Source organism: Monodon monoceros, unplaced genomic scaffold (assembly GCF_005190385.1).
Source record: "Monodon monoceros isolate NGI ecotype Baffin Bay Population unplaced genomic scaffold, NGI_Narwhal_1 Super_Scaffold_4, whole genome shotgun sequence".
In the NCBI taxonomy this organism is placed as follows: Eukaryota; Metazoa; Chordata; class Mammalia; order Artiodactyla; family Monodontidae; genus Monodon; species Monodon monoceros.
In genome coordinates, this window is record NW_021703781.1 from 51,111,718 (window position 1) to 51,138,541 (window position 26,824).

The 26,824-nt window shown below is 45.0% G+C and overlaps 2 protein-coding genes across 6 annotated transcripts in view; one reads left to right on the top strand and one right to left on the bottom strand.

The window, feature by feature from the left end:
- ZNF518A (zinc finger protein 518A) overlaps positions 1–3,539 on the top strand; it is a 53,547-nt gene extending 50,008 nt beyond the window's left edge. Inside the window, exons 6-7 of the transcript XR_003797053.1 lie at positions 247–437; positions 2,053–3,539. The gene's annotated coding sequence lies outside the window, so the exon portion shown is untranslated. The remainder of the gene's footprint in view (positions 1–246; positions 438–2,052) is intronic.
- Positions 1–26,824, bottom strand: part of BLNK (B cell linker) — an 81,377-nt gene that overhangs the window by 16,179 nt on the left and 38,374 nt on the right. For 2 of the 5 annotated variants that reach the window (XM_029245502.1, XM_029245504.1), the window contains 10 exons: positions 24,790–24,864; positions 22,898–23,054; positions 20,170–20,333; positions 14,580–14,661; positions 13,204–13,275; positions 6,168–6,240; positions 4,415–4,442; positions 3,573–3,615; positions 1,261–1,348; positions 429–460 (listed from right to left, as the gene is read on the bottom strand). In XM_029245502.1, the coding sequence (XP_029101335.1) occupies positions 429–460; positions 1,261–1,348; positions 3,573–3,615; positions 4,415–4,442; positions 6,168–6,240; positions 13,204–13,275; positions 14,580–14,661; positions 20,170–20,333; positions 22,898–23,054; positions 24,790–24,864 (814 nt within the window). Of the gene's footprint in view, positions 1–428; positions 461–1,260; positions 1,349–3,572; positions 3,616–4,414; positions 4,443–6,167; positions 6,241–13,203; positions 13,276–14,579; positions 14,662–20,169; positions 20,334–22,897; positions 23,055–23,143; positions 24,321–24,789; positions 24,865–26,824 lie in introns of those variants that run through there. The other 3 variants (XM_029245505.1, XM_029245503.1, XM_029245507.1) reach the window with 2 other exon arrangements.

Below are 26,824 nucleotides of genomic sequence, written 5' to 3' on the forward strand. Positions count from 1 at the left end.
CCCTCTGTAGATACATTTTACGATCGTTAAAATGTATTTTAGATTCAATTTAAATAGCTATCATTTACTGAGGACCTTCTATGTACCAAGCACAATATGTTGTTTTACTTAATCATCTTATTTTGAAAATAGTTGTATTGTTGTTGTGAAAAAAATTAAATAAATAAAAGGTGACCAGTATGACCAGTAAAATATTCAATCAAAACTAAAAAAGTAAAAATGATCTCAAATCTATTTACTTTTCAGAACAGCTCCATGAAATAAATATTCTTGGCCCCGTTTTACGGATGAGGAAACAAGCTAGAGAGGATACTAAGATACTCCAGCTGGAAGAGGCAGTGTTGCCCTGGACCCCCAGGTGGCTCAGACGTGAAGAGCCAGCCTTAGCCGATACCTGATATTGCTCTCCGTGCCTTCATTGTACTTACTTGGCAGAGGTATGGGTTTTTGATGAACCGGTCTGAAAGGAAGAATTTCAGATTAATTAGAGGGCAAAGCACAAGATGAATAAGTTTGACTTTTTGCTTGCACTGAAGATACTCAGAACAGGTACATCACAAAGGATCAACAGGAATGGCCAATAAAACATATCTAAAGATAGGAGAGGCACCAAAACCTTCAGGATAAGTAAAATTGTTCCCTTTAATTTTATAAAAAGAGGAGACTTGACTAGTGTTATTTTTTTTTTTTTTTTTTTTTTTTATTATTTTTTGCGGTACTCAGGCCTCTCACTGTTGTGGCCTCTCCCGTTACGGAGCACAGGCTCCAGACGCGCAGGCTCAGCGGCCACGGCTCACGGGCCCAGCCGCTCCGCGGCATGTGGGATCCTCCCGGACCGGGGCACGAACCCGTGTCCCCTGCATCAGCAGGCGGACTCTCAACCACTGCGCCACCAGGGAAGCCCGACTAGTGTTATTTTTTAGTGAAGTCCAATAATTAACCCAAATATTAGTTCAGTCTCTGTAATTCTAAGCAGTTTTTTTTAAAGTTGTTACCTACTTAACACCTTTTTAAATTTAATTGCGAAGCAGTGAAATATTAAATCTTTACCAATCACAACAAGCCAGTGTTTCTGTGCAGTATAACAATGCAGGTGTTAAGGAAACTTTAACTTTTTTGGCCACACCGCACGGCATGTGGGATCTTAGTTCCCCGACCAGGGATTGAACCCGTGGTCCCTGTAATGGAAACGTGGAGTCCTAACCACTGGACTGCCAGGGAAGCCCCAAGAAAACTTAGTTTAAAGGAAAGAATTCTTACTTCTGGGGAGGAGGAGGAAAAACTTGTGACTGCATATTTTCTTGTCTGTGACTAGACCCTCGGTGGCGTTCAGCAGGTATAGGTTTTTCTGCATTAAGAAAATTATCATAGTAGGATTAGGGTGAAATGTCTGTCCCCATGCCCAAACCCAGAAACATCAACCAAGAGGAACCAGATTTGGTCACATGTCTTCCCATGAGCATGTCTTTCACCAGGATGTCATCCCTTTGTGCACCTGTCAGTGTGGTGGTGTGTCTGAGCTATTAAGACCAGGACTCCTACTCAGCGGTGTTACAAGCACACTTTACCACCTCTGCATTCACCTCTTGGCAATGTACAAATACATGGGGACTGAACCTGTGGAATCTGGACCTTTAGGTGTGTGATTACAAGTAAAAGCCAGAAGATGGGCAAGCTTTAGCCACCCCTGATTCCTATGTGGCCTCCACATAGGTGTTACAACACCCTGGTGTGTCTTCATTAGTCATAAGACATGGTATAAGTAATTTCTTACTGATAAGAGGCAAAATATCAGCGTTTGCGAATGATCTACTTTTTTGGAAATTGAATTGAGCAAATTCAAGGTTATCCCTATAACAACGTTAAATCTCACTTGCATTTCACTCTTTTCCTGAGTGAGAGAGGAAGGGGTGGAGTTATAATTAGTTCACAGGGAAATGTGCATAACCTGAAATCTAAGAAGTTTATGGTGAAGAACATTTATTGCTGAACCACTAATAAAAGTGATTATAAATTATTGTAATGCTTTATTCTCCCTCGAATTTCGTCTAGGGTGTGTTAAAGTCTGGGTGTGTCCAAAGGTCTGTCTCCTGCATGGAAGAAAGTTTGAGAACTACTGATCTCCCACTAGAGGATCCCAAAATAAATAAAAGCAGTAAGAACTCAAAGGCTCAAATAAATGATGATAGACTTCAGGGTTTCTTGAGGTGCAGAGAAATTCAGAAGCTTTGAATCTCTGAAGATTGTTTCAAGTTTGTGGCAAGTTACTTCGAGGTGCCACGTGAGATGTTTTGTTCATGACTTTACAACATGGTAATTTCAGGAGAAACAATGAACACTTTGGTTCCCCACGGCCTGATGAGCTTTGACCACCCCTGCTTTTGCCCCCGTCCTCCAGGAGGCTTCCTTCCTAGGTCAGAAGAGGCCGCTCACCCGCTTTGGGTTTGGATGGCCATTGCCTCTACTCTTGAAATGAGAGACCACGCTCCTGCACTGGGAGCCCTTTGGGAATGAGGACACCCAAGCCGCATGGGACATGCCAAGAGCCTGTTCTCTGATGGTTTTCAGAAGCTTCTGAAGCCATGAAATTTGCACAGGGTTGTACTTACTTCCTACAGAGGCTCACCCTAATGCTCCATTATCACTCCAAGCTCCCTGCTCAGCAGGCATGGAAGACTGTAAGGAATGGAAGGACAGCAAGGCAAAAGCATCAGGAAAGGCAGAAGAAAGCAAGACACAGGAAGGGAGCGATACCTCAGGAACAGCCTGGGAGAAAGATGTGGGAAATGATGTAAAAAACTCAACAGAGCAGTCAAAGCAGACAGGTGAGTTGTAATGCACATTCAGAAAATGTCTACTGTCCATTGTGAGACCAGGTGTGCCCACATTCACTCAGGAAATGGTGAGCTTTTAACATTGGGTACCTTCAAGATTGGAATTAGACGGGTGCAGGATTTTAATTTCTATATAGTGTTTTAAGTGTTGAGATTATGGATGATTCTTCTTCTTTCTGTTTTTTTTCCCCCAGTATTTTTCAAATACAAATATTTTTTTAATGGAAAAGTTCTAATAAAAAGTATACATAAGGGTTTTAGGTTATGATAAAACAAAGGAAGGGAAGCATTGAAGATGTACTAAGATAGATGTTTGAACTCAGGAAACATTATTTTGAAAACTTAGCACAAGAACTTGTTCGAACAAACAGGTTTTTAAAAATTCATTACCTTAGCCATTAATTCTAAGATACGTGACTGGCTCTGAATAAGTCTTCACACCTATGTAACACTGTGGCACTGTTTCTGGCAAGTCATATCTGACTACAAACAGGCAGGTTTTGGGCATGTAGACTGTGGCCTGCCCCAAAGGTGCAGCCTGGCAAGCGCAGGTCCTAATCAGCTTTGCTACTCACTACTCATGGCAAAGTAAAGACTGTTCTGTTTAGAAAATCGAGTTTTATGTTCACAGTTGCCTTATGAATAATTAAAGAAATTTAGAAATACATTTGTATACAAATCCTTAATCAAAATAACTTTCAGAGGACACGCTCATCTGTCAAGGTAACATAGGCTTACCTTCACAAACACTTGAGGCATTCTGTTGAGAGACAACTGGAGTCTATTTTAAAAAAAAAGAAAGGCAAGGATCTTCAATACAGTGGTATATGGAAATAAAAGTCAAAGCAATATTATTAAAATAAATACTGGGGGAGAACATTTCTTTGATGCATAGCTTTTCTTTCAGTCACAAGACCAACAATTAAAAACACACAGTCCCCCGGCCCACTTTTGCATTAAGTGACAATGGACTGGAAGTGTGTCGGGGAAGGAGCAGTGTCATCCTGGCCTCCCCACTCTGTCAACAGGGTTGGTGGATACCATGACCCCCAGCAGCTGCTGGGCAGTAGCGCTTATGCAGTGGAAATCTGGCATCCGGCTTTGGTCTCAGGGCCCCACCGTCTTGGTGTTTGTAAGGGACTGTAAATGTCAGGCTACAGTATAGATACCAGGTCAAGGTGGGCTTCCTCGAATAGTGGGCTGGCCCAGGTTCCCCACGTTCTGCCCAGAAGTTGAGTGTACTCAGGCCTTTGTGCCTGATATGCAGTTGTCAGTCATTAGTTCCCAGGCCAGCGGGTGGGAAGCAGACACAGGGGAAGACAAAGGTCTTGGGACGCAGGGAGCCTGACCGCTGATCGGCCGTTCATATTCAGTGAAGCCACCGGGTTCAGGGAGGATGTGACCCTCCCATGCAGCATCTTCCCTACCCAAGTGAGGATTCCAAGTTTCTCTTGGACTGTCTGGGCAGCAACATGATTGCTGTGTTCACCTTAGCGGGAAGCATCGTCAACTTTAAATAAGTGGACAAGAATAAACATTGCGGGAAACATGAAGCACATTTAAAAGCAGAATTAACTCACCGTCTTCAGTGGCGTAGCTGTTTTTTTCCTGGGGGATGAAAAGAGATTGGCTTTGTTAAAACACAACAAAGATAAAGAGGAGCTGATTTTACTCTCAGATTTAAACTAGAATAGTGAAAGTGATACAGGTGTGTAGGAAGACTATCCTTGGAGGGAAGAGAGGGATGAAAGCAGAATTTAGCCACGATCCTTCATAGCCTCAGATAGGGTCTGCTGACAGATGGCAAAGGGGTTAATGGGGATAAACAGGAGGACCAGTTGCCAGGGAATCAGGATAACTGAGCTCTTGTTCCAGTTCTGCTACTGATTACTCTGAGACCTCAGGCCTGTTTCTCTCAGCTGTGAGGGCCAGTCTGAACTTTAGTTTCTTCATCTGTAAAATGAGGACCAGAATCAGCGTTTGCAAAGTGTGTATGTAGAGCCGTCCCTTCCCCCAACAGCACCCCAGGGCTACTGTCTTGGGAAGGAGGGTGGAGACATGAGGGTGGCCAAGCAGGTACATTTGTAGCCAGCACCTCCCCAAGCCAATGTTCCCCCTGCTTCAGGTGACTCTTCTCTGCTAGACGTCTGCCTAGAATTTCATTCCAAACAGATAAACCCAAGACCAGCACAACACAAGTTTGAAACCCACTCTGATCTCTGGTCCCGAAGGTGCTTGCCTGACCTAACGTTTGTCTTAGTTCAGTAGAGATTGGACTCTAATATTGCTAAGGCTTTATAATTCTCTTCTGTGTTTATTTTGAATACTGGCTTTCTCTCTATCTCTCACTTTGTTTTGGCTGAGAGCTGGAAGATTGGGGGAAGAATACTAACAATTCCCAAGTGCCTCTAAGACGCCTGACACTGGGTTAGGCTCTTCACATATTTTTTAAACCTCACACTGTCCTTTTTAAATGGGTGTTTTTATTACATTTTAGAGGTTAGGAGACTAAGTAACTTGCCTGAAGTGATAAACCTAAGCCAAGAGAGAAGTGTGCAGAGTTTTGTTTAATAAACCCCTGAAATGGAGAATTTCTTTGCTTTACTCAGAGGCAGAATTAAGGCTATAACCACGCAGGCTTGCTTTGGACAGATTTAAATGTGCTTTTAAAATAACCTATTGAGCCAATATGAAATTATGGGGTCACTGTTTGTAATATTAATACGTTACATTCACCCAATATCTTACAAAGCTCTTCTAAGTTCAATGAGAAAGAATGCCTCTCTCATCTCCCTTTTGAAAGGAACCTTGGCAGTGTTGCTTTGGTTGAACACCCAGTGCATGCTGCTCTGTGTACACATTTGTTTGCAGATCACTAACTACTTGGAAGAGAAACCGAAGAGTAGAAAGTAGGAATGAAACCTGCTAGTGGGTCTTAAAATTATTCAGGTGCTGGAGCTTGTGTCTTGTGGAACACAAGTCAATGAGCTCAAGATTTAGCTAGAAGTTTATGGGAGGAAAGACTACTAGTTTTTGATGTCAGCAGGGACACCCCTAGTCCAACTTGAAGCATGCATGGGTGTGGAGAATACCAGGGCAATAGGGTTTCATTTCCACACTCTTCAGGAACACACCTATTGTAATGTTAGGTGCACCTGCATATGAGCTTGGGCAGGTATGCTCTTCTGAATGGAAACAGCAGAAAAACACCCCCCTCTGGCCCCCAGATTCTCAGGCAGGACTCCTGTGTGGATTCCAGGCAGCTCTGCTCACAGCAGTGATGGAGACCATACACTGAATTCACAGAGTTGCTTCTCTGCAACAGGAACTTACCCAGCCCTGGGCAGTGGGGATGGTGCAGCAGGTGAAGAGGTTGACTTAGAGTCCCAGGCCCCGCTCTTTCGATCTGCACAGACATATACACAGGTCAGTCTCTAGCCCTGAACTGAGGGCTGATAGTCACAGTGAGCTGGCCTTGCTGGCAGGCTCAGAAATACATGCACATTTTTTCTTACTTTCAGCTAAGCATATATAAGTAGTTACATTGAAGTTTTGGGGGAAAACCTATAGGCAAAAGTGATGAAACATTTTATAAATGCCAATTTATAAGCTCAGAACTAGGATGTTAATTAGGAACTCCATCTAAACATTGCGAAATGACCTTCTCATTTCCCCCATGGGACAAGTTCAGAGCCCCTGATTCTGTGGGCTCAAAAAGAGCTCACAAGGGTTCCTATGGAAGGGAGCTAAGAGCTCTCACACTTGTATCTATATGCACTGCACAAATGTGCACAACAGCAGTGCCTAGAGACAGAGGGGCACAGACCCACCACTCCTGATCACACCTATAGACACTGCTCATTCCTAACCACATTTACACAGTACACAAACCTAACCTCACATTTGGAGAACACTCATTCATTCATTCATCTCTGAGTTCTTAGGGCCTTTGCTCATTGCAGAAATAAACAAATGGAGAGAAGCAGCAAGCTATTACCCAAATCTCATCTTCTGAAGTCACAGAAGGGACCCAGAGGCCCTTGTCCCCCGCGCCCATTTCCCCTCCCTCTACCTGAAGATAGAAGCCAGAGCATCGTTATGAGGGAAGAAGGTGAGAGACAGGCAGAGATTCACTGCTGAGATAGGCAGCAGGCCTGGATGTGGAGAGACCAGAGCTAAGCCAGCTCCCCTCAGTGCGTCCCAGCTGCCTCCTCTCAGGCTGATACCGCCTGCCTGGACATTACTGCTCAGTGAGATAAAGGCTCTCTACTGAATTAAATTGAACTGAATAAATGTTTTAATTAAGAACTTACTACATTTATAAGTCCACAATTCCTAATGGACTTAAAGGGGATACTCTGTACATATAGGTTGGACTTGCCTACAGTATGTATTTGAGTTTGCAAGATAAAGCACACATAAGTAAACACTGAGGTAATAATCTATTACCAAGAATTATTGAGAACCTGGTATGTGTAAAGCCCTTGGAGGCACTGTGTTAGGGGCTGTGGAAGAGCTGAAGAAGTAGACATAGGCTTCTGCCCTCTCAGAATTTATAACAAGAGAAGACACATGCACCCCCATGCCACCTCATCTGACAGGACCACCTATTCCAAACACAAAAAAAGGGAAAAAGTCCTCGAAAAGTACTAAACACAGAGATCATAAAGTTCATTCTCATGTACTTGACTAGAGAGAGGCCTTCACTCAGAGCCCGTTTACTCTTTCTACACATAGTCCTTACATAGGGCTAATTTCCATAAGCACTCACCAGTGGCATCTGGTGAAGGAACGGCCCCTCCCATGTAACCCTTACTTAGATGTAAGCTGACCCGGATGGGATTTTTAAAAACATTTTGAGAAAGAGACTACATATGGAATTTTTTTTTTTTGCAGTACGCGGGCCTCTCACCGTTGTGGCCTCTCCCGTTGCGGAGCACAGGCTCCGGATGCGCAGGCTCAGCGGCCATGGCTCACGGGCCCAGCCGCTCCGCGGCATGTGGGATCTTCCCGGACCGGGGCACGAACCCATGTCCCCTGCATCGGCAGGAGGACTCTCAACCACTGCGCCACCAGGGAAGCCCCATATGGAATTTTTAACATTTCCTCCGACCATAAACTGAAATGTCATCTGAATGTGTAGTAGTATGAGTCTAACTGTGTTTTATTAGCAAGGGTATCAAGTTGATATTGTTCTTCGCATTCTCAATACTTAAGATTCACATTGTGAAAATACACTTGGCTACTCATAGATGTTGATAGAAAGTTTTGGGGAAGAGAAAAAAGTTCCCTCGTCTGAAAAATAAGGAAGCAGAAAGAAGGTCTAAGTCAGAACTTCCTCCCAGGGGTCCCCTCTCTTTTCACCAAGGGTTCGCTTGGCCTGAGCATGTTATTGTTGTCATATCTACTGCCTGGCTTCTTTACTAAGCTTCCCTTTCCTTCATATCTGCAAACAGTTGGCCAACGTCTTCCTTTCGCCTTCCCTCCTTGAAAATAACTTCTGCAATCAGAGGAGAGGGAGGGGCATGCTGGCTGTCCTCTGTGGTGGTGGAGTCCAGTACAAGCTCTGGTTTTGCATCAGGAAGACAGGGTTCCAGTTATTTCTCTGCCACCAAACTGGCTGTGTGACCTCTTACGAGCCACTGTGCTTCAGTTTCCCCCTCTGTGAGATGGGGATGCCACTAGCTACTTTATCTAACACAGAGTTACTGTGGTTAGGTAATAAGGTAACTTTGAACATGTAAAGAATTAGCCGAATATAAAATAATATTGCTGGAAAGGGACTGAAAGTTTTGAGGGTCAAAAATGTTATGCTAAGTGAAAGGAGTGAGATGGAAAAGACTGTGTATTATATGACTCCATCTAGATGAATGTTTGGAAAAGGCAGCTCTATAGCAACAGAAAGCAGATCAGGGTTACCCAGGGCTGAGGATGGGAAGAGCATTGACCACAAATGAGCATAGTGGCTCTTTTGGAGTTGGGGTAGGCACAGAAAGTTTCTGAAACTGGATTGTAGTGCTGGTTACTTTATAAATGTAATGATTTACAAAAAACATTGAATTATACATGTAAAATGAGTGAGTTTTATGATACATAAGTTATAGCTCATAAAGGATCTCAGTAAATATGATTATTGCTATTTTCATTTTCTCATCTTGTTATCTACCACGGCAGTATCTCTAGGTGCCGGGCACTTCATATGTGCCACTTCTAAGCCTCACATAACATCAAGGGGAGCAAACAGAGGCTCAGAGGGGTTAACGGGCAGGGCCAGGGTTGGAAACCAAGGCCATTCAAGTTGAAAGCCTAGGCAGGCAGTGTCCTCTCTAGCCAATATCTCATAATGTTACTCTGGGGCATGATTTGGCATGTCAGATTCACTTGCTGCTTCTCCCTTATGTGGGGAAAGGTTAGTGAAACAGAGGGCTGCTTTTGTGAATGCCCATGGGAGGATGGAGAGTTACTCCTCGTAGGCCAGTGACCCTCTCTGCCGCCCTGGCTGAAGTCAGACCCCGGGGCATGGCTGGGGTAGGACAACACTGTACCCTTCTCATTGCCAGGATCCCTGCTTCCTGGCCAAGCCGAATTCTTGGTTGGAAAGCTCCAAGGGAGAAACTGGGGATGCAATAGAGGGAGATGTGTCCAAAAGCATACTAATAAAAGAGAAAAATCATCTTTGTTTAAATCATAGGGAGCAAAAAGTTATGTTAAGGTTTGATTTAACAGCACGGGCCTTGCACAAGCTGGTGCTTACTGAAGTTTCCTAACTTGGAAAACAATTTCCCCTTAGTTTTTCCTTCTACCACGTATATTTTATACATCATCCTCTTTTCAGTTTTGCATACAGTGGTGGTAGGTTTCCTTATTCTTAATGATCTCAGTGTTGGTATTGTAAGCCCTTGGGATTTAACTCTCTTTTAGCTTTATAGACACCCTATTATCACTAGTGGGGCTTGCATACTAGCCCAAGCATCCCTTACTCTCAGGTACTATATGAACTCCTACAAAATACATAAAAGAGATTTAATTTAACAACTTAAGAATAATTTGGGCTATGGGTAAAATTCTGCTTGCATATTAGCAGGGCATTGTAAATTCCTAAACTCCTCCCCTATTTTAAGAAATAAAGAGATAGAATACTTTAAAAATGCTGTTTACTTAGAGCAAGCTCAGAAATACATGCTCTGTCTACCCTTTTCTGACAAAAGCTACAAATTAGCCAGAGGTTGCGCTGCCTTCTTCTAAATGCTCATTGAGAGATAAATCGCAATGTACTTCAATCTTTCAGTTTGTTTAGACCAGTGCTTCTTAACTGGGAGTGATTTTGTCCCCCTCCCCCAGGGACTTTCTGCAATGACTGGAGAAATCTTTGCCTATCACTGCTGGGGAAGGGGGTGCTGGTGGTATCTCGTGGACAGAGGTCAGGGATGCTGCTAAACAGCCTGTGATGCACAGGCCAGCTCCAACAAAAATCACCTAGCCCCAAACACCAACTGTACTGAGGTTGGAAACCCCCGAAATTCAGAGTAAAACTTTATATGGAAAGGAAGAAACACTTCTCTGAGGTGTGTACCGGGTGATGTGCCAGACTGGTCATGAATCAAGGCAGGTTAAACAAGGGGTTCTGAACAATAACAATAATAAATCACAAAGAGCTATCATTTTATGAGTGTGATTCGTATCTTTTTACTCATGTAATTCTCACAATACCCCTAGGGATAGGTGCCATTTTCCCCTTCATTTTTTTTAGGAGAGGAAACTAAGAAACAGAGGGATTACTTAGCTTGCTCAAAGTCGGGCACCTAGTGAGTGAAGACTTGGACCCTCTGGCTTTGGGGTCTGTGCTAACTCCTGCTACTGTACTTCCCAGTATGGAACATGAAGGAGAGGGATAGCCTACCTCTGCACCTAATTCGCTATGTAATCTGCGGCCAGCACCTTATTAGCCATCAAAGAGCCAAAAGCAACATTAACCAGAGGCAAGTGTCGTGGCGTGGGACTTTAACAGAAACCCTGAAACCTTAGCACTTTCATGATGCCTATCAGGGAACTTTCTGAAGCCTTTAAAGACAATGATCTGTTATTTAAAGACACAGGCAAGTAGTCTGATTATCCCTTTTATAAAAATCATCTCTGAAAACTGTACTGTTTGCACACTCAGAAACTCGCTCTAACTGCGCAGGTTTGTTCCCTACCCACACCCCGCCCCCGCCCCACCCCCACCCCGCTCAAGTTATCTCACTTCCTTCCTCCTCCTGAACTTCCTCCTGTCTATATCCAATAATCATTTAACCAGGAAATTATTTTCTTGTTCAGGTTTGATTTCTTCATCTGATGCCTCTAGTGATAAAATATAGCTATACTAGGTTAATATAAAAACTAATGAATAAAAAATCCAGTGGGCTAATGCCTTCATGATGGGGCCATGTGATTCCTTAAAGACAGCCAGAGTTGGGGTACTCAATCGCTCTCTCAACCAACTGACCCATCTACCATTTCAGCACCTACTCTGAGCCAGGTCCTGTCTAGGCCTTGGAAACACCGCTATGAGCAAGACATGGAGCTGAGAGTCTTATGGGAAAGACAGGCTGATTGGAGTATTGGGTGTGTTTTAGGAAGGAGAGATCTGTGTAAGGCAAGAAGAGCATTTTAAGATGTAAGCACCAGAGAGTATTAAACTATTACTCTAAAGGAGGGTTTAAGCCTTCATTTATCTGTTTCAGTGAAAGGTTCTCTATTCCAGTAATAACAGCCCTTCTGAGTTATCACGTGTCAGGAGTCTCCGTTTCAGTTGGGACCAAAGCGACCTCGCCGTGACGTTCTAGGTTGGTGTGTTGACATTTGTTCCCAGAAATTAAGATGAGCTGGATAAGATGCCTCTGACCTCTAGTCCCCAAGTATAAAGAGCCTGTGGATTCCGAGGGGGAGGAAAAATAAGAACTTGTGAAGAGGGTGAGCAATTGCACAGGAAATGAGTCTAGGAAAAGATTTTTAAAAATACTCTTCTTTCATTTTCTCTCAAGGAGCACGTCCCTGAAAGCAGAGGTCAGTCTCCCAGTCTCTGTGTTCAGCCTTCAGGTCTGGGACAGGAGTGTGTGTGTGTGTGTGCGTGTGTGTGTGCGTGCGTGTGGGTGTGCGTGCGTGTGTGTGTGTGTGTTTGGTACAGGGTGGGGGAGAGGAGAAGGAGAGAATGCTGTTGAGGAAGCTCCTGCACCTCTCTGTGCTGTAAAAGGGTTGGGGTATGGGTGCCACTCAGTACTGTGGGCCTCAGTCTGGGGGTTGCCAAACCCTACAGGAGACATCTAGGAACCACTGAGTGTTCATGGTTTGGGTAGGGATGACATGGTAAAAACTAACTTTGTAATGGAATGAAGCTAGCAACATTTGGAGGGGGTCAGAAGCTCATCTCAGTGACTGAGGAGAGAGCCTAGAGGCAAGATTATGGCTAGTGGACTCTGTAAGAGAGAAGGTATGAAGTGATAAAGTAAAGAAAGCCTGGCTCAGGTGGTGGCAACTAAAATAGAACAGCAAATTCAGGAAAAAGCAAAGCAGAATGGGGACAGAACATGGGCACTCTGAGACATGGAGCCTGGAGGCTGATGTGTAAAGAGGAATAAGGATGCCCGAAGAGTAAGGGTGATGGATGCACTGAGCTTGAGGTAGTGGGAAGGTCAAAGTGTTCAGAAGGGAAGAAAGGTCAAGGTTGGACACCAGAGAGTTATCAGCTTAGACCAGAGAAGTGAAGCCAGAAGAATGGATAAACCGGAAAGAAGTGAAAAATACTACTCTACCGAGCACCTACTGTGTGCCAGGCACTGCATTAAGAATTTCCCATTCACAATTTCAGAATTCTCCTATCTCAGGGCACGGGCTATCATCTCCATTTACCGATGAGAAAATGTGATGCTTGGAGAAGTGAAGTACAGACCCAAAGTGATACAGTTGATAATGGGGAGCACTGGGATGCCTGGCCCATAACCCAAGCTCTTAACTGCACGACGTTCTGAAGGAAGAGCAGAGGGCTGAGGCTGAACGGTGCAGGCGTCCTCAGTCAGGGGAGGGGAGAAGGAGGGCAAGCCAGCCAAGTGCCCAGAGAGGCAGGATGAAAAAAAGGACTTGTCTGATAGAGGCACAGGGGCATGGGGGCGAGGGTCCCCTCACATAGGTGCCCCCAGACGGTGGATGAGCCTGAGGAAAAGGCCTCTGTTACCATTTATTAGGACATTTGGAAATACAAGGGATTATTTCTTAATATTTGCTCTGAGTTGTTTGTTTTATTTAGAACAGATTAAAAATGAAACCCCCAAATGTAATCATTTCACAATAAAAAAAACAGAAACAAAACCACCAAATCATGTGTACACTCTACCTGAAGCTGTCCCTGGAGGTGAGGCTGGCTTTGAGGAGTTATTTGGCTTGGTTGATCTATTCACCATGGGAGCTGAAACACAAAATCACACCTATATTATAATTATATATATATATATATATATATACACACACACACACACACACACACACACACACACACACACATATACATATATAGTAGATAGTCTACACACACACATATACATATATAGTAGATAGTCTACTGAGGGAGATTCACACTTATGGAAAAATGCATTGTGGAAATGATGGGTCAGACCAGAGAATCTGCAAAGAATGGGAGACACAATTAGTAAGCCCACAAGCCATTAAAAGAAGCCTTCTCAGAAGAAAAAAACATTTTTAGAATGAATATATTAATAATTAAAGTGAATACTGGCTTGGAATTTCATTTGCCAAACTGGGTGTCTAGGAGATGAAAGAGTTTGTCTTTTTACCAGGAGACGTGCATTGAACTAACAATGGAGGGGCCAGATTAATAGCCCCACCTTCCCTGCCACACGTAACACACATAGCACATATCATTCCTCTTGGATTTTGTAGGTTTATGGGGGGTGGAGGTGGGGGCATTTAATTTGTATTTATTGTTTCATGGTGATGGGTGAATTCAGAAATTCTGGTGGGTCTAGAAGCTGTCGGTGATATTTAGGGCGTGGGAGAGGGCTGCGACGTGATGGCAGTGTAAAAACCGAGTACTGCTACTTTGGAGTCAAGTTTATTAGATGAGTAATGTTACTTGAAGAGACAGCGTTTATACAGGATTATATTTTCCATAGCGACTATATCCAGAGTAATCATACACTGTTCCACACCTCATCTGAGGCTATGTGGCACGGGCTTTTGAAGATAATTTGTTTGTAACTGCGTTTGTTATTTCGTGAAGGATTTACAAATGAAATGTTTCTCATGGATCTGAGATAGCACTCAATTTTAAAGAATTAGAACATAGAGCATATTTTACTCTTTCATTTTTTCAGTCCTCTGCAGAAACTGTTCCTGGGGCAATATTTGTAAGGTCAACATGGTGGCTCATGACTTTGTGAGTATTAGGCTTTATAAGAAATCCATTCTAAGTGAGGAGCTACAGAGAAGAACTTAGGTGCTTTTATACCTTGAGAAGAGAGTATTAAATCATGGAAGAGGATGGAGAAAGAAGGGTAAAGGCTATAAAACACAGAGATGGGTTGCTCACTATGCTCTCTGTTCCACTAGCCAAAGAAGGCAAATGCTACGGCCACAGAGGAGAGAGGCCTGGGCACTATCATTTCTGAGCCCCTTAGAGCTCGCTACCAAATGGTCTTGTATGCCTCTATCAACTGCAGAAGTTTTCAGGTGCTTAAAACTACAAACTCTTGCCTTTTTCAGATGGGAGTGAACTGTCTTCTGTGGGATGAATATAGTTTTCATCTTCATCTTCCACAGGGACCACATAATCAGCCTAAAAGAAATACAGAAATGCTGTATATTCAGAGTTTACTGCATAAGAAGCAGTGATATTTAAAAACATCTTCTGAGATATAATCCATATACCATTAAATTCCCCTGTGTAAAGTGGTTTGGTGATTTGTAGTATATTAACAGAGTGTGCAACCATCACTGCAATCTAGCTTTAGAACATTTCCATCACCCCCAAGAGGACCCCTGCACCCATTAGTCACTCCCATCCATCCCCTCCCCTGACCTAGTCAACCACCAACCTTCTTTCTGTCTTTAAGATTTGCCCATTCTGGACATTTTATATAAATGGAATCATACAATATTTCAATACACAGTCTTTCATGACTTCTTTCACTTAGCATAGTAATTTCAAGGTTTAACCACGTTTTAGTACTTCATTCCCTTTTATGGACAAATTATATTCCATTGTATGACTATACCACATTTTACTTATCCATTCATCAGTTGATGGACATTTGGGTTGTTTCTACTTTTTTGGCTATTATGAATAACATTGCTGTGAACATTCATGTACAAGTTTTGGGTAGATGGACATTTTTCTTGAGAATATACCTAGCGGTGAAATTGCTGGGTCATATTGTAGCTCTATATTTAATAGTTTGAGGAACTGTTAAATTGTTTTCCAAAGTGGCTGCGCAATTTTTCCATTCCCACTGGCAATGTATGAGGGTTCCAATCTCTCCACATATTCACTAATACTTGTTATTGTCTGTCTTTTTGATTGTAAGCATCCTTGTAGGTGTGAAGTGGTATCTAATTGTGATTTTGATTTGCATTTCCCTTAATGATGTCAAGCATCTTTTCGTCTGCTTATTGGCCATTTGTATATCTTCTTCAGAGAAAAGTCTGTTCAACCCCTTTGCCAACTTTTAATTGGGTTGTTTGTCTTTTTTATTCTTGGATTATGAGTTATTTAAATGTTCTAGATTTAAATCTCTTATCAGTTATATAATTTGCAAAAAAATTCTCGCATTCTACACGTTGTCTTTTTACTTTCTTTATGGTATCATTTGCAGCACAAACGTTTTACATTTTAAAGTCACTTTTATCTACTTTTTTCTTTTGTTGTTTGTGCTTTTGGTATTGTATCTAAGAAACCATTGCCTATCCCAAGGTCATAAAAGTTTATACCTGGGCTTCCCTGGTGGCGCAGTGGTTAAGAATCTGCCTGCCAATGCAGAGGACACGGGTTGGAGCCTCTGGTCCGGGAAGATCCCACATGCCGCGGAGCAACTAAGCCCATGCGCCACAACTGCGAGCCTGCGCTCTAGAGCCTGTGAGCCGCAGCTGCTGAGCCTGTGTGCCACAACTACTGAAGCCTGCGTGCCTAGAACCCACGCTCCACAACAAGAGAAGCCACCGCAATGAGAAGCCCGCGCACCGCAACGAAGAGTAGCCCCCGGTCTCCGCAACCAGAGAAAGGCCGCGCGCAGCAACGAAGACCCAATGTAGCCAAAAATAAATAAATAAAATAAATTTTTAAAATTAAAAAAAAAAAGATTTATACCTATGTTTTCTTCCAAGAGTTTTATAGTTTTAGCTCTTACACTTAGACCTATGATCCAGTTTTATTTAACTTTTTATATATGGTGTGAGATTGGAGTACAATTTCATTCTTTTGCATGTGTATATACAGTTATCTTAGCACTGTTTGTTTAAAAAATGAATTTTTCCCGTTGAATTGTCTTGGCACCTTTGTCAATAATCGATTGACCATAAATATAGGGAGGGAGTGATTTTATAAGAGGTAAATAAAGTAACCAGATCTCAGAAGTGGTTTTTACAACCTACCTTGGTTGGTTGCCAACATGGGGACTGGGAGAAACAAAAACCAAACACGTATTGAGCGCTTATTGCCAGGTGCTCTTCTGAGTACTTTACGTGTGTAATCTCACTTGCTCCTTGTAATAACCCAGAAAGGCAGGTGCCACTAGTACTATGCTGTAATACTATGCTACAGCTGTTACCTGCCAAAACAAGCAGATGATCAAGAATCATCATAATCTGTGTCCTAACAAGTTCATCTTCACGGTGCTGCAGTGTTTCGATATAAACCCCATTATCCCACGTTCACATCACAAGAAACTGGCTGTAGTTACATGAATAACTGGTCTTGTGAAGCCAGGCAGATTATTCTACTGCCGCAACCTACATGCTATTAGAATCCTTCCTCAGCTTTTACAATGGCATGATTAAAATATAGATGATTATTTTAAAAAATCATCTTAGATCAACTCCAGTGTTTAGATGTTCAGTATTAAGACACCTGCTGTAGGTATTTACATGTTTGCCTTCCCCCAAACTTTAAATGTGAAAAATAGGAGCACCACGGATTCACCTTATTTTCACTTTCCCATTGCCCTTCACCCCATTGCATGTCAGGAGTCGTTAAGATGAGCTATTAAATGCCCACATGAGTTTCTTGCTTAATACAACTCACGTGAACATTTAATAGCTTTACGTACATTATTTTACTGAATTCTTTCGATGATACCTACTATTAAGTTAGGCGTACTTATCCTCATTTTACAGGTGAGGAATTTGAGAGCAGTTGAGTAATCTATCCAAGGTCACATAAAATCACAAAACTGATGCCCTGCAAGGACAGGTACTGGGTCTGCTTTGGGCACCAATGAAGCCCGGGCACATTTGTGCTGAATGAAGAGCTGGTCTCTTCTCAGTGGATACTGGAGGGGTGGCACAGGATAGCTCTTTGGCACCTGGGGTCTAGTGTGTAATCACCTGATCCCCAGTGCTGGCTCTGTCATTTACCTCTGTGACCTTGGACAAGTGCTTCACCCCCTTTGCACCTCCTCTGTACCACTTCCTCATCTGTAATGGGGGTGATAGTAGCACACACTTCCTAGGGTTGCTGTGAGGATGTAATGAGATAATTCATACAGAGTGTGCAGAACACCACCGACACAGCACTGGTCAAGTGTTAGCCGCTCTCGCTGTTATAGCACAGATGCTCCTTCCTCCCACTGCCAGCTCTCTGGTCAGCCTGTACCCCCATATTATGCCTGTAACCTGTATGGTAGAGCTAAACGTTTTCATTTATGCTTCTGTTTGACTTCTTTTCCTGTCTAATGGCTCAGCCAGATCTTAATGTTGGCTTCTTTTTTCTTTTTTAAACCTCTTTCTCATCTTGACTGTCCATCTGCCCATTCCAGAATGTGCCTCCTCCAGACTTCTCCTTTTCCCACTGGTTCAGACTTGCCTGAGCCACCTCCACAAGGCTGCTATTAGCAAAGCTTGGCCTCTCCCCACTGGGGTCCACCTCCGGTTAGTCACAGAAATGGAGAGCTTCACATAACCCACAGTCTTCATTTGTATTCTGTGTCTGAATTGATATCTTCATATGGATTTGCCGAATGCCGAAAGAATTCATGGTGAGACCCTAACAGATGGTCTCCTACCATGTCCCACGCTCAGATTCTCCCGGCCACCCTGTTCTCACCCTGAAAGGGCAGCATCCCCTCTCCGACTGACAGACAGACTGAGGATTGACAAACCATTCTCAGTCTGCTGACTTCCTGACTTAAACTGTCTCTAGAGAGGGGGTCATAAACTCAAATACTTATAGGAGCAGGTGTGGAACAATGATGGGACACGCACAGAGTCGGGGTGCGTGCAAGTCTTGTATGAGTGATGGGGATGATGACAAATGGAAACAGGGGCCAGGGATTCACAGCTGAGCTGGAGTATTGCCATGAGGCTCAGCTGCTTTGAGGCCATGGCTGGCCAAGTGTTAACAGGCCCTCAGTCTTCAGGAGAAACTAGAAAACTGGATTTTATAAAGAATCTAGAACATGGTAGAAAGGAATCCAATATATATATATGATACATGGAATCCTTCTTTGTGTGAGGCACCGTATTTAGTGATTATATATATATATATATAATATTATATATTATATATATATAATATATAATATATATATAATTATATATATATATTCCTTTATTAAATCTTTAAAATAACCTGAAGAGAGGAAAAGCTGAGACTCAGAGAGTTTATCTGACTTGCCTAAGTCACACAACTAGTAAGGGTCAAAGCAGGAATTTGAGCTTGGGTGCTGCCTCTATTTTATTTAAAAGTCTCTTTTCCATCTCTTCTTGGGCTACAAATTATTCTAAGGTGGAAATGAAGGTCATTTCACAGCATGCTCATAAGCTGTAGGTTTTACCATCTACAGGCATTTAAAAACAAGTTACTTCTGGGGCTTCCCTGGTGGCGCAGTGGTTAAGAATCCGCCTGCCAATGCAGGGGACATGGGTTCGAGCCCTGGTCCAGAAGATCCCACATGCCGCGGAGCAGCTAAAGCCGTGTGCCACAACTACTGAGCCTCTGCTCTAGAGCCCATGAGCCACAACTACTGAGCCCGTGTGCCACAACTACTGCAGCCTGCGTGCCTAGAGCCCGTGCTCTGCATCAAGAAGAGCCACCGCAATGAGAAGCCGTGCACCGCAACGAAGAGTAGCCCCACTGTCCGCAACTAGAGAAAGCCCGCGCGCAGCAACAAAGACCCAACGCAGCCAAAAATAAATAAATATATACATAAATAAATTTATAAAAACAAGTTACTTCTTCGAGAAGCTGCAGTAAGATTATGTCGTGATGGTTAAGAGTTGCCTTTAATGTTATTTTCTTTCTCAGACTGTTACACTTGTAGGGTTGTTCTAATGGCTAAGTTTGAGGGCTTATCTTTGACTTTATTTAAAATACAAGTACATCTGGGAACCATAACATATTAGGCTTTATCAGTCATTCCTACAATAGCCTGAATGGGTTTACCTGTTCATTTTTAAATTGGAACAATTCCATATGGAATAAGACGTGAAAATCTAGGTGCTGGCAGAAGGGAGATTGATGACATAAACCGAGAGTTGGGTCCTGGACAATCGGCAAAGATGGTCCCTGGATACCCGGGGCTAGGGAGAGGGAGTGAGAAGCAAGAGCTGCCGAGGGAAGTGAGGGGTCAGCTCCTCCACGGGTTGTGCAGGGTCTTCCTACAGACTAGGGGTCTCCAGTGTATGTCCCACTGCACCCCTCTGCATTTTAGAGGAGGGGGGTGGAGGATCAGAGAGAAAAGAAGGTGGGGGAAAGAAAATGAGGCAGGACAGGGAGAGAAGCAATGGGGAATAAAGAGGGAAATATATTATGGAGGAAAGAGAGGTCTGCAGGAAACTGAGGGACTCTTTCTCGAAGGAATAATTAGAGGGGCACAGCTCCAGTATGGATATATATGCCTGTAGTAAATGAAAGTGCTTAAAATACGACCATATATGTCATTTTTAAAAGAAAACATCCTTTCAGCATAACAGTGGAGAGTTAGAGGGGGCAGGGTGGCTAGTGCCGGCCGGAGAGCAGGGCCTGGAGGAAGGAAGACACGCCTGAGGCCACACTGTCCTGCCCCTCCCCCTATCCGGCCCACATCCTGCCTTCCACTGGGTCTGGGCAGTCTTCTGGACAGAGTTACTTTACCTCATCCTCAAGGAGCTCTTTGGGTCTGGGTGGGACTTGAGGTTTGTGCAGAGAAGTCGGGGCTGGCAGAGTGGCGGCCTGCCTCGCCTTTGCCGAAGGCCAGTTGGGTTTACTGGGAAGGGTCTTGCTGAAGGGCGGAGACTGCCTCTGGCTTGACCGATTGTCTTTGAGAGGAAAAACAACAAGAACAACAAAGCATAAGATGAACGGATTCTGGATCATTCCCTGGGCGGAAGCCACCGAGATCTAGAAAGTATAAAACCCCCAGCATCTATGTAGCCAACACATTATTAACTGGGGCATTCCCTTAAAGAGTAGAATGACATGTTAGGCAAAGATTTCAACTGCCCATTGACTTACATTATAAAAACCAGAAGAATGTCCTCATCAAAAACATCCTCCTAGGGACTGATGGAGACCCACAGACCCAGGAGAGCAGACAGCCCAAACACTCTGCTAAACAGAGTGGATGGTGACCTTGTGTGTGTGTGGGGGGGGGGGGTGTCTCGGGGGGGGCGGTACTCCTCAGTGGTTCACTTTGCTCCATGAAGCCTTAAGAGCAGTGATTCTCAATCCTGCCTACACATAGGAACCACCTGGGAGCTTTAAAAAATGCCAAGGCCCCACTCCAGACATGCAGTTTGAACTTCTGGGGAGGGACCTGGTATTATAAGTTTTAAAATTCCCCAGGTTATTCTAAGGTGTATTCAGGGTTGCAACTACTTATGCGGGTGAACCTATACGTTCCTCCCCTTGATGATGTCCTCAAATCATGGGGAAGTCGTGAGTATCCCCTGGTCCAGGACCGTCCTCACCAGGTGTCAGGGAAGGAGTCCAGGCTCCTGCTCTCCACCCACCAGCAGCACTCCTTTGGGCTGCTTCTTCATTATGTAACCTCTCTGGGACTCACATTCCTCATTTTTAAAATGAGGATCGGAGCTATCCACCTCAGAGAGTTATTGTAGGGATTAGGGAGAAAGCAGCAAGGCAGGAGGAGCACTGTGTCTGGCAGAGCCGATGCCTAATATACACAACTAACCTTACCTGCATAATGTGGTGGAGGGCTTAGGCAACAGGGAGTCTACCCAGTTGATCTGCGAGCACACATTCTGACTGATACACTGTAGGAAAATCTTCGCATAGGAGTAAGCTGGTGGGTTCCCCTTCCCGGAACCAGCCCAGGCGCTTTCCCTGGCTTCCTGCTCCTTCCTCCTGCTACAGCCGGCCCCTAGCTTGGTACAGCTGCCCCTGCCTCTGCCTGGCCCACTCTGCTCTCCTCCCGGCGCCTGCTCCAGCCCTCGGCCCGCGCTTCTGCCTCGTTGAGGGTATGTGTTTAACTTTACACTTGGTGCTTCCTCGGAAGCCTCCTTCTGGTGGCGTAGCTGCGTTCAGGCACCAAGGCATCTACTTTACTATGCCTATGACTGTCAGTTTTTGTAGTTTTATTGGCAGCTCTTGGAGTTTACTGAGATTTCTTAATATAAGATTTAAGCCCATCAGAAGGAGCAAAGCATAGAAGACAGGCTTCGAAGAGTATGACCTGGAATGAGCCGCTTAACCGTCCTGAATAGCGGTTTCTTGGTCTGTAAAACAGGCCTGATGCAGCCCCTTCCTTCCCAGGGTTGTTGCGATGATTGAACGAGGTCACAAATTTGGTTGCGGTGTGTGGAGCAGAGTGGTGAAGAGCACGGGCTCTGGAGGCTGAAAGGCCCGACTTGCATCCCAGCTCTGCCACTTATAAACCTTGGCCCAGTGAGTTCACTCCTCTGAGCCTCACTTTCTTCCTTTGTGATTATCAAGAAGGTGAAGTAGGCCATGACTGTAAAGCACTAGGTTGTAAACTGTAAAAAGCCGGGGAGTCTGCCTGTCTTGCTTGCTGCTTAGCATAGCTCCAGCACATAGTAGGTCCTCAATAGATGTGGCACGAAGCAGGGGCAGTACCTGGTACCCTGTAAGGAGGAAGTTATCCTCAGGGATAAGGGACACTAAACCCTTTACATGTAGGGACGCTCTGTACGACTCCTAGCCTCACGGTGATCACGTGGACACACTCCCCACCTCACCTTGCTGAACTTAGTCACCTGTTAGAATGGAACACAGACTTCTTCTTGGGGGAGGGTGGGGGGGCATTAAAAGCTACACTCAGGCCTGGAGGCCACACCTAAGACTCGTCCTTTTAACCAATAAGGCTAATTCCAGGCTTAGAGGGCTTCACTCCTATCCCCTCCCCTTGCCCCTCCCCCCAATTAAAACTCCACTGTCCAGACTCAGTGTATCTGTACAGCCTGCCAGCGTGGGGCTGCAGTGGGAGGGATGGAGGAAGGAGGGACCTTAGCAGACACTGGGATCCCTGAAGGTCATCCTGGTTCCATACAGCCATCTCAAGAGAAATTCCAGAACCTTGTACGCAGGAAGCCAGAAGAGAAGAAGGGACTAATCTTGGGTTGATTTCTCTGGGGACTATTAGGAATAGAGGTGGGGTGGGGAACCACGTCAGGATGTGCTTGTTTTATCTTTTGCCTGTTTTCAACATTCCCAGTTTAGGGAGGATACCCCCTCCCTTCCCCAAAGGGCAAACTTACCAGCGGGGGCTCCAGTGCCTGTGAGTGATCAGATGACCCACTTGGAGGTGGTGAGAGTGGGAGGTGCCCACCATGCTGCGACCTTGGCCTGCCCCGCTCCCTGCTGCCCTGAAGGCCGAGCGCCCAAGGTCTGGGTGGGGACTCACCTACGTACTCGCCCCTGGTGAAGGGCAGGGCCCGGTGAACTGTCCGAGTCTCCTGCTCAGCGGGTGGTGGCTCGTAGCTGTCGTCCCCAGCCTCCTCGGCCGGCAGCACATACATTTCCGAGTCGGAGTGCTCATCTGGGTTTTCATAATCGCTGTCCTGCAAGTACAGATACCATGCTCAGTGCCCCGCGCGTGCTTAGGAGGGACGGAGGGACAAGAAAGCAAGGCTGGGAGGGGTCGGCTAACCAGGGTTAGGCAGCTGTTAGCAGCAGCCCTGGGGCTGAAGCCGGGCCTTTTGCTCCAAAACGTATCACCTGGACTACTATCCTGGGGGAACGCATGGACTTCTAACCCCAAGGGTGGCTGAATTCTGTATGTCTGCAAAGAACAACCAGAGATAAAATATATTTTAAGAAGACAGAAAAAGGACCCAATAAAATAGAATAACCAAATAGGTTTTATTAATCATGATGGTTGAGGAAAATGCAAGTTTAATAAGAGAGGGTAAGGAGAAGCTCAGGGATACAGACAACTTTGAGGAGATAAGGTTGGTTTGTTTTAAACAGAGCTGGACAGTTGCAGGGACAAGGACTTCAAATTGACTCAGAGTCCATTCTCTTTCTTTTTGTTTGTTTTTTTCATATAAATTTTATTTAAGTCCATATTGAAAATACGTTGAGCCAGTCTAAAGTTCCAACAGTTCACAAGGAGGGAAGTCTTCCCAGCCACTCAGTTCCTCTCCCTAGAGGTAAACAGAGGGACTAGCTTCTTGTGCGTTTTGTTCAGAGATAGTTTATGTGTGTGGCACACATACATATATCCATATGGAGGAAATATTTGATTCAGGACTTAAGAGGTCCTCTGACCTCTGTGCCCACTGCCCCCTCACACTGCCTGACATGATGCTCAATCCATACATGATTTTCCAATGAATCTATGATGTACCTGCCTTTTGGCCTGTCTCCTTTCCCTGGCAATTGTGTAACACTGAGGCAGGTATAGCGTTTCCTTCATTGCTGTATCCTCAGGGCCCGTGACAGGGCCAGCACATGAGAGACACTCAGGATGTTTGGAACAAATGAAGGAATCAGTGAGCGAGCACTGTGCTTTCCTCCTCAGTCCATAGGGAGATGTGGGAGAGGAGAGGAAGAGGGTGAAGAGTGGGATAAGGAAAGAGAAAGGAGGCTGAAAATAGAGCTTTTCCCGAGGTGGCTGGAGGAGTGGGGGGAGACAGAATAAAAGGAGGAAGGAGCCCAAAGGAGGGTGCTTGTCCTTACCCTGGCATGGGGGAGCCAGGAAGGGACAGGGAGAGGGGGGAGGTAAGAAAATTCCTGTAGGGGGGATTTTCCCAAACCCCTAGGTCAGAAATAGCAAATGGGAATATGAAATTAGGCTGAATAAAGTAATGATAATAGTAATGATTATTATTATAACTAACATTTCCATGCACTGTATACCTCATTGACCCCTCATCACAATCGTATGAGATAGTTTTTTAAAAATCCCATTTTGCACTTGGCGGAAACTGAGGCCCAGAGGAGTTGAGTAATTTGAGCCTGTGCTCTGGAGAAGCCAAAGACTGTTCCCAGGCTGGAGGCCTGGGAGGTGGAGTGGGAGTGAAAGGGTGGGCCGGGGGGAGGCTTAACAGGGCAAGACCCTGGCTTCCCAAGCCAGGGACTCTCTTCATCCAGGCCAAGGACCCAATTAGTGCTGTTGCAGTATCCCAGGGAGACGTCAGTATGAGCACTGAGAAGCAGTTGCTTTAATAGACATTCAGAAAGTGAAAGAACCAGTGGGCAGCCAGACACATGTGCCCGAATGGGGGACGGTTTGGGCACCCCACTTTGTTTCAGTTTTCGTGGAGCAGGGACTGGCTTCCTAGACTTCATTACCTGGAGGCTGAGGATCAGTGTGGATCCCGGGGAGGAGTCTGGAGTCCTTGCAGCCCCTCCAGCACAGCAGTCTGACTGAGAGGACCAGGTTGGCAGAGGTGGCGGAGAAGGTAGAAAAAGAGAGATCCCACGTCAGCTGTTCCTGGCAGCCGCCTTCTGACACTGGGCTGCCTACCAGACTGTGCCCCCATGAGGACCAGACTGAGACTATATATCCAGGGCCCAGCATGGGACCTGCTGCAGGGTAGGTGCACACCCAGCATACTTGGAATGAATGAATGCGCTGAGCTGCTGCCTGGGCTCTGAAGGGACTGAGGAGGAGGGAATGGATGCTCAGGAAGTGCTGAACTGGCCCTTCATTTGGAAAGTCTTTTCTGTGGGAGATGCACCACAAGCCCCTCTTACTTCAAGCACAGGAGAATGTGTTGAATGCCTTTTCATCAAGAGAATTAAAAGGGAATCTATTCAAACTTCTGAGAGTTTAAAAACATCCCCTCCCCCCAAATTATTCTAAATTATGACAAACAAACTTCTTTTGTTAATTAATTATTAATCCATTCACTCATTCAATACTTGAGGAAGTACAATACTTTGGACAGTCTAATGGGAACTTTGAAGAAGGGAATGTGTAATCAGACAAAAATCTTCTCAAATTGTCCATTCCTTCATGCATGTAATCAATATTTATTGAGCACCTACTATGTGCCAGCCATCATGCTTGACTCAGAGCACAGTCCCTGGCCTCAGAGTGCTTGTATGCTAGCATGGGAGACCAACAACAAACAAATAGTGAATAATAAATAAGTAAATAATCAAACAGATAAAATAGATATGCCTGGTCATAGATGCACTGAGGGAATGATCAGGTTCCTGAGACAGAGAGCAAAGGGAAGAGGGATTCTGTCTTGGAGAGGGGTGCTGGAAAGGCCTTCCTGGTGAGAAGCAGACACTTAAGCCAAGCCTGAAGTACAAGAAGGAGCCGACCAAGTGAAGAAGGTTGGGGATACCCTGGTTTCTCCTTTCTTCCGCTCTTCCTTCACCTGCCCAAGGACCATAAGTCTGAATTTGCTGAGTTAGGCAGGACCTCGACCTGCTGTAGGGACTGAGGGCAGGCCTGTGTGCCTGGGCTGGGATGAGCAACCCCTGCTGAGGGGGTGCAGGGAAGGCTAGACATGGCTGCAGGGGTCAGATTTCATCAGGTCTGGAGGCTTTAGCAACAAGCCTGGATTTCATTCTATGTACCAAGGGAATCCAATAAGGTAAAAATTGTGAGTGAATGTTCAATCAATCCTTACTATAGCTGGTACCTTCATTTTGGTTGTTTAACTCTGGGGACACAAGTCATTCCCTCCTCTTCAGGCTGATTTTATTTTGTGTTTGCTAGGTCCCCACCTTGTCTTCCTCCAGCCAGCGAGCTCAGTTTTCTCGGTTGCCTGGGGGAGGTTGGTCCAGCGCCTTAACTTTGCTTCTGATGTGGCCCTGTGTGTGTGTGCCTCCAGCAGGGGGCGCAGCTGCAGTGCTTCTGAGGGATCAGTGCTGCTGGGCCCTGGGAGGCTCTCCATGCCTAGGTGACCCACAGTGAGGCCACCTCACTCCTTCTTTACAAAAATATTTTCTCTGCAGTTGAAACGGGAGGAACTTCCGTCTCCTGATACTCTGAATAAACTCCAGGTGATGTACACAGTGCAGAGCTGGGCTCAGGCTCAATTCTGGGCACTGGACAGGAGTCCTGGGTTCTCATCCTACTGGGTCACTGAGTAATTGAGAGATGGTCAGCAAGTCATTTTCAGGCTCTTGGCCTCAGTTTCCTTATGGGGTATGTGGTTGTGTGGAGGCCCTCTTGGATCCCTTCCAGACATAAAGCTCACAGACTGGAGCAGCCTAACATTCTGCATGAATCTGATATGTGAGGAATAATCATTGTACAGAAAAGTTTTTAGGATGTCTTGTCTCTATAAGATTCAGGCCCAAAGAGAAGTGGCCCCTGGGGCCCTGTGGGTTGCAGAGCCATCTTGAAGAGGTTCACAATTAATTC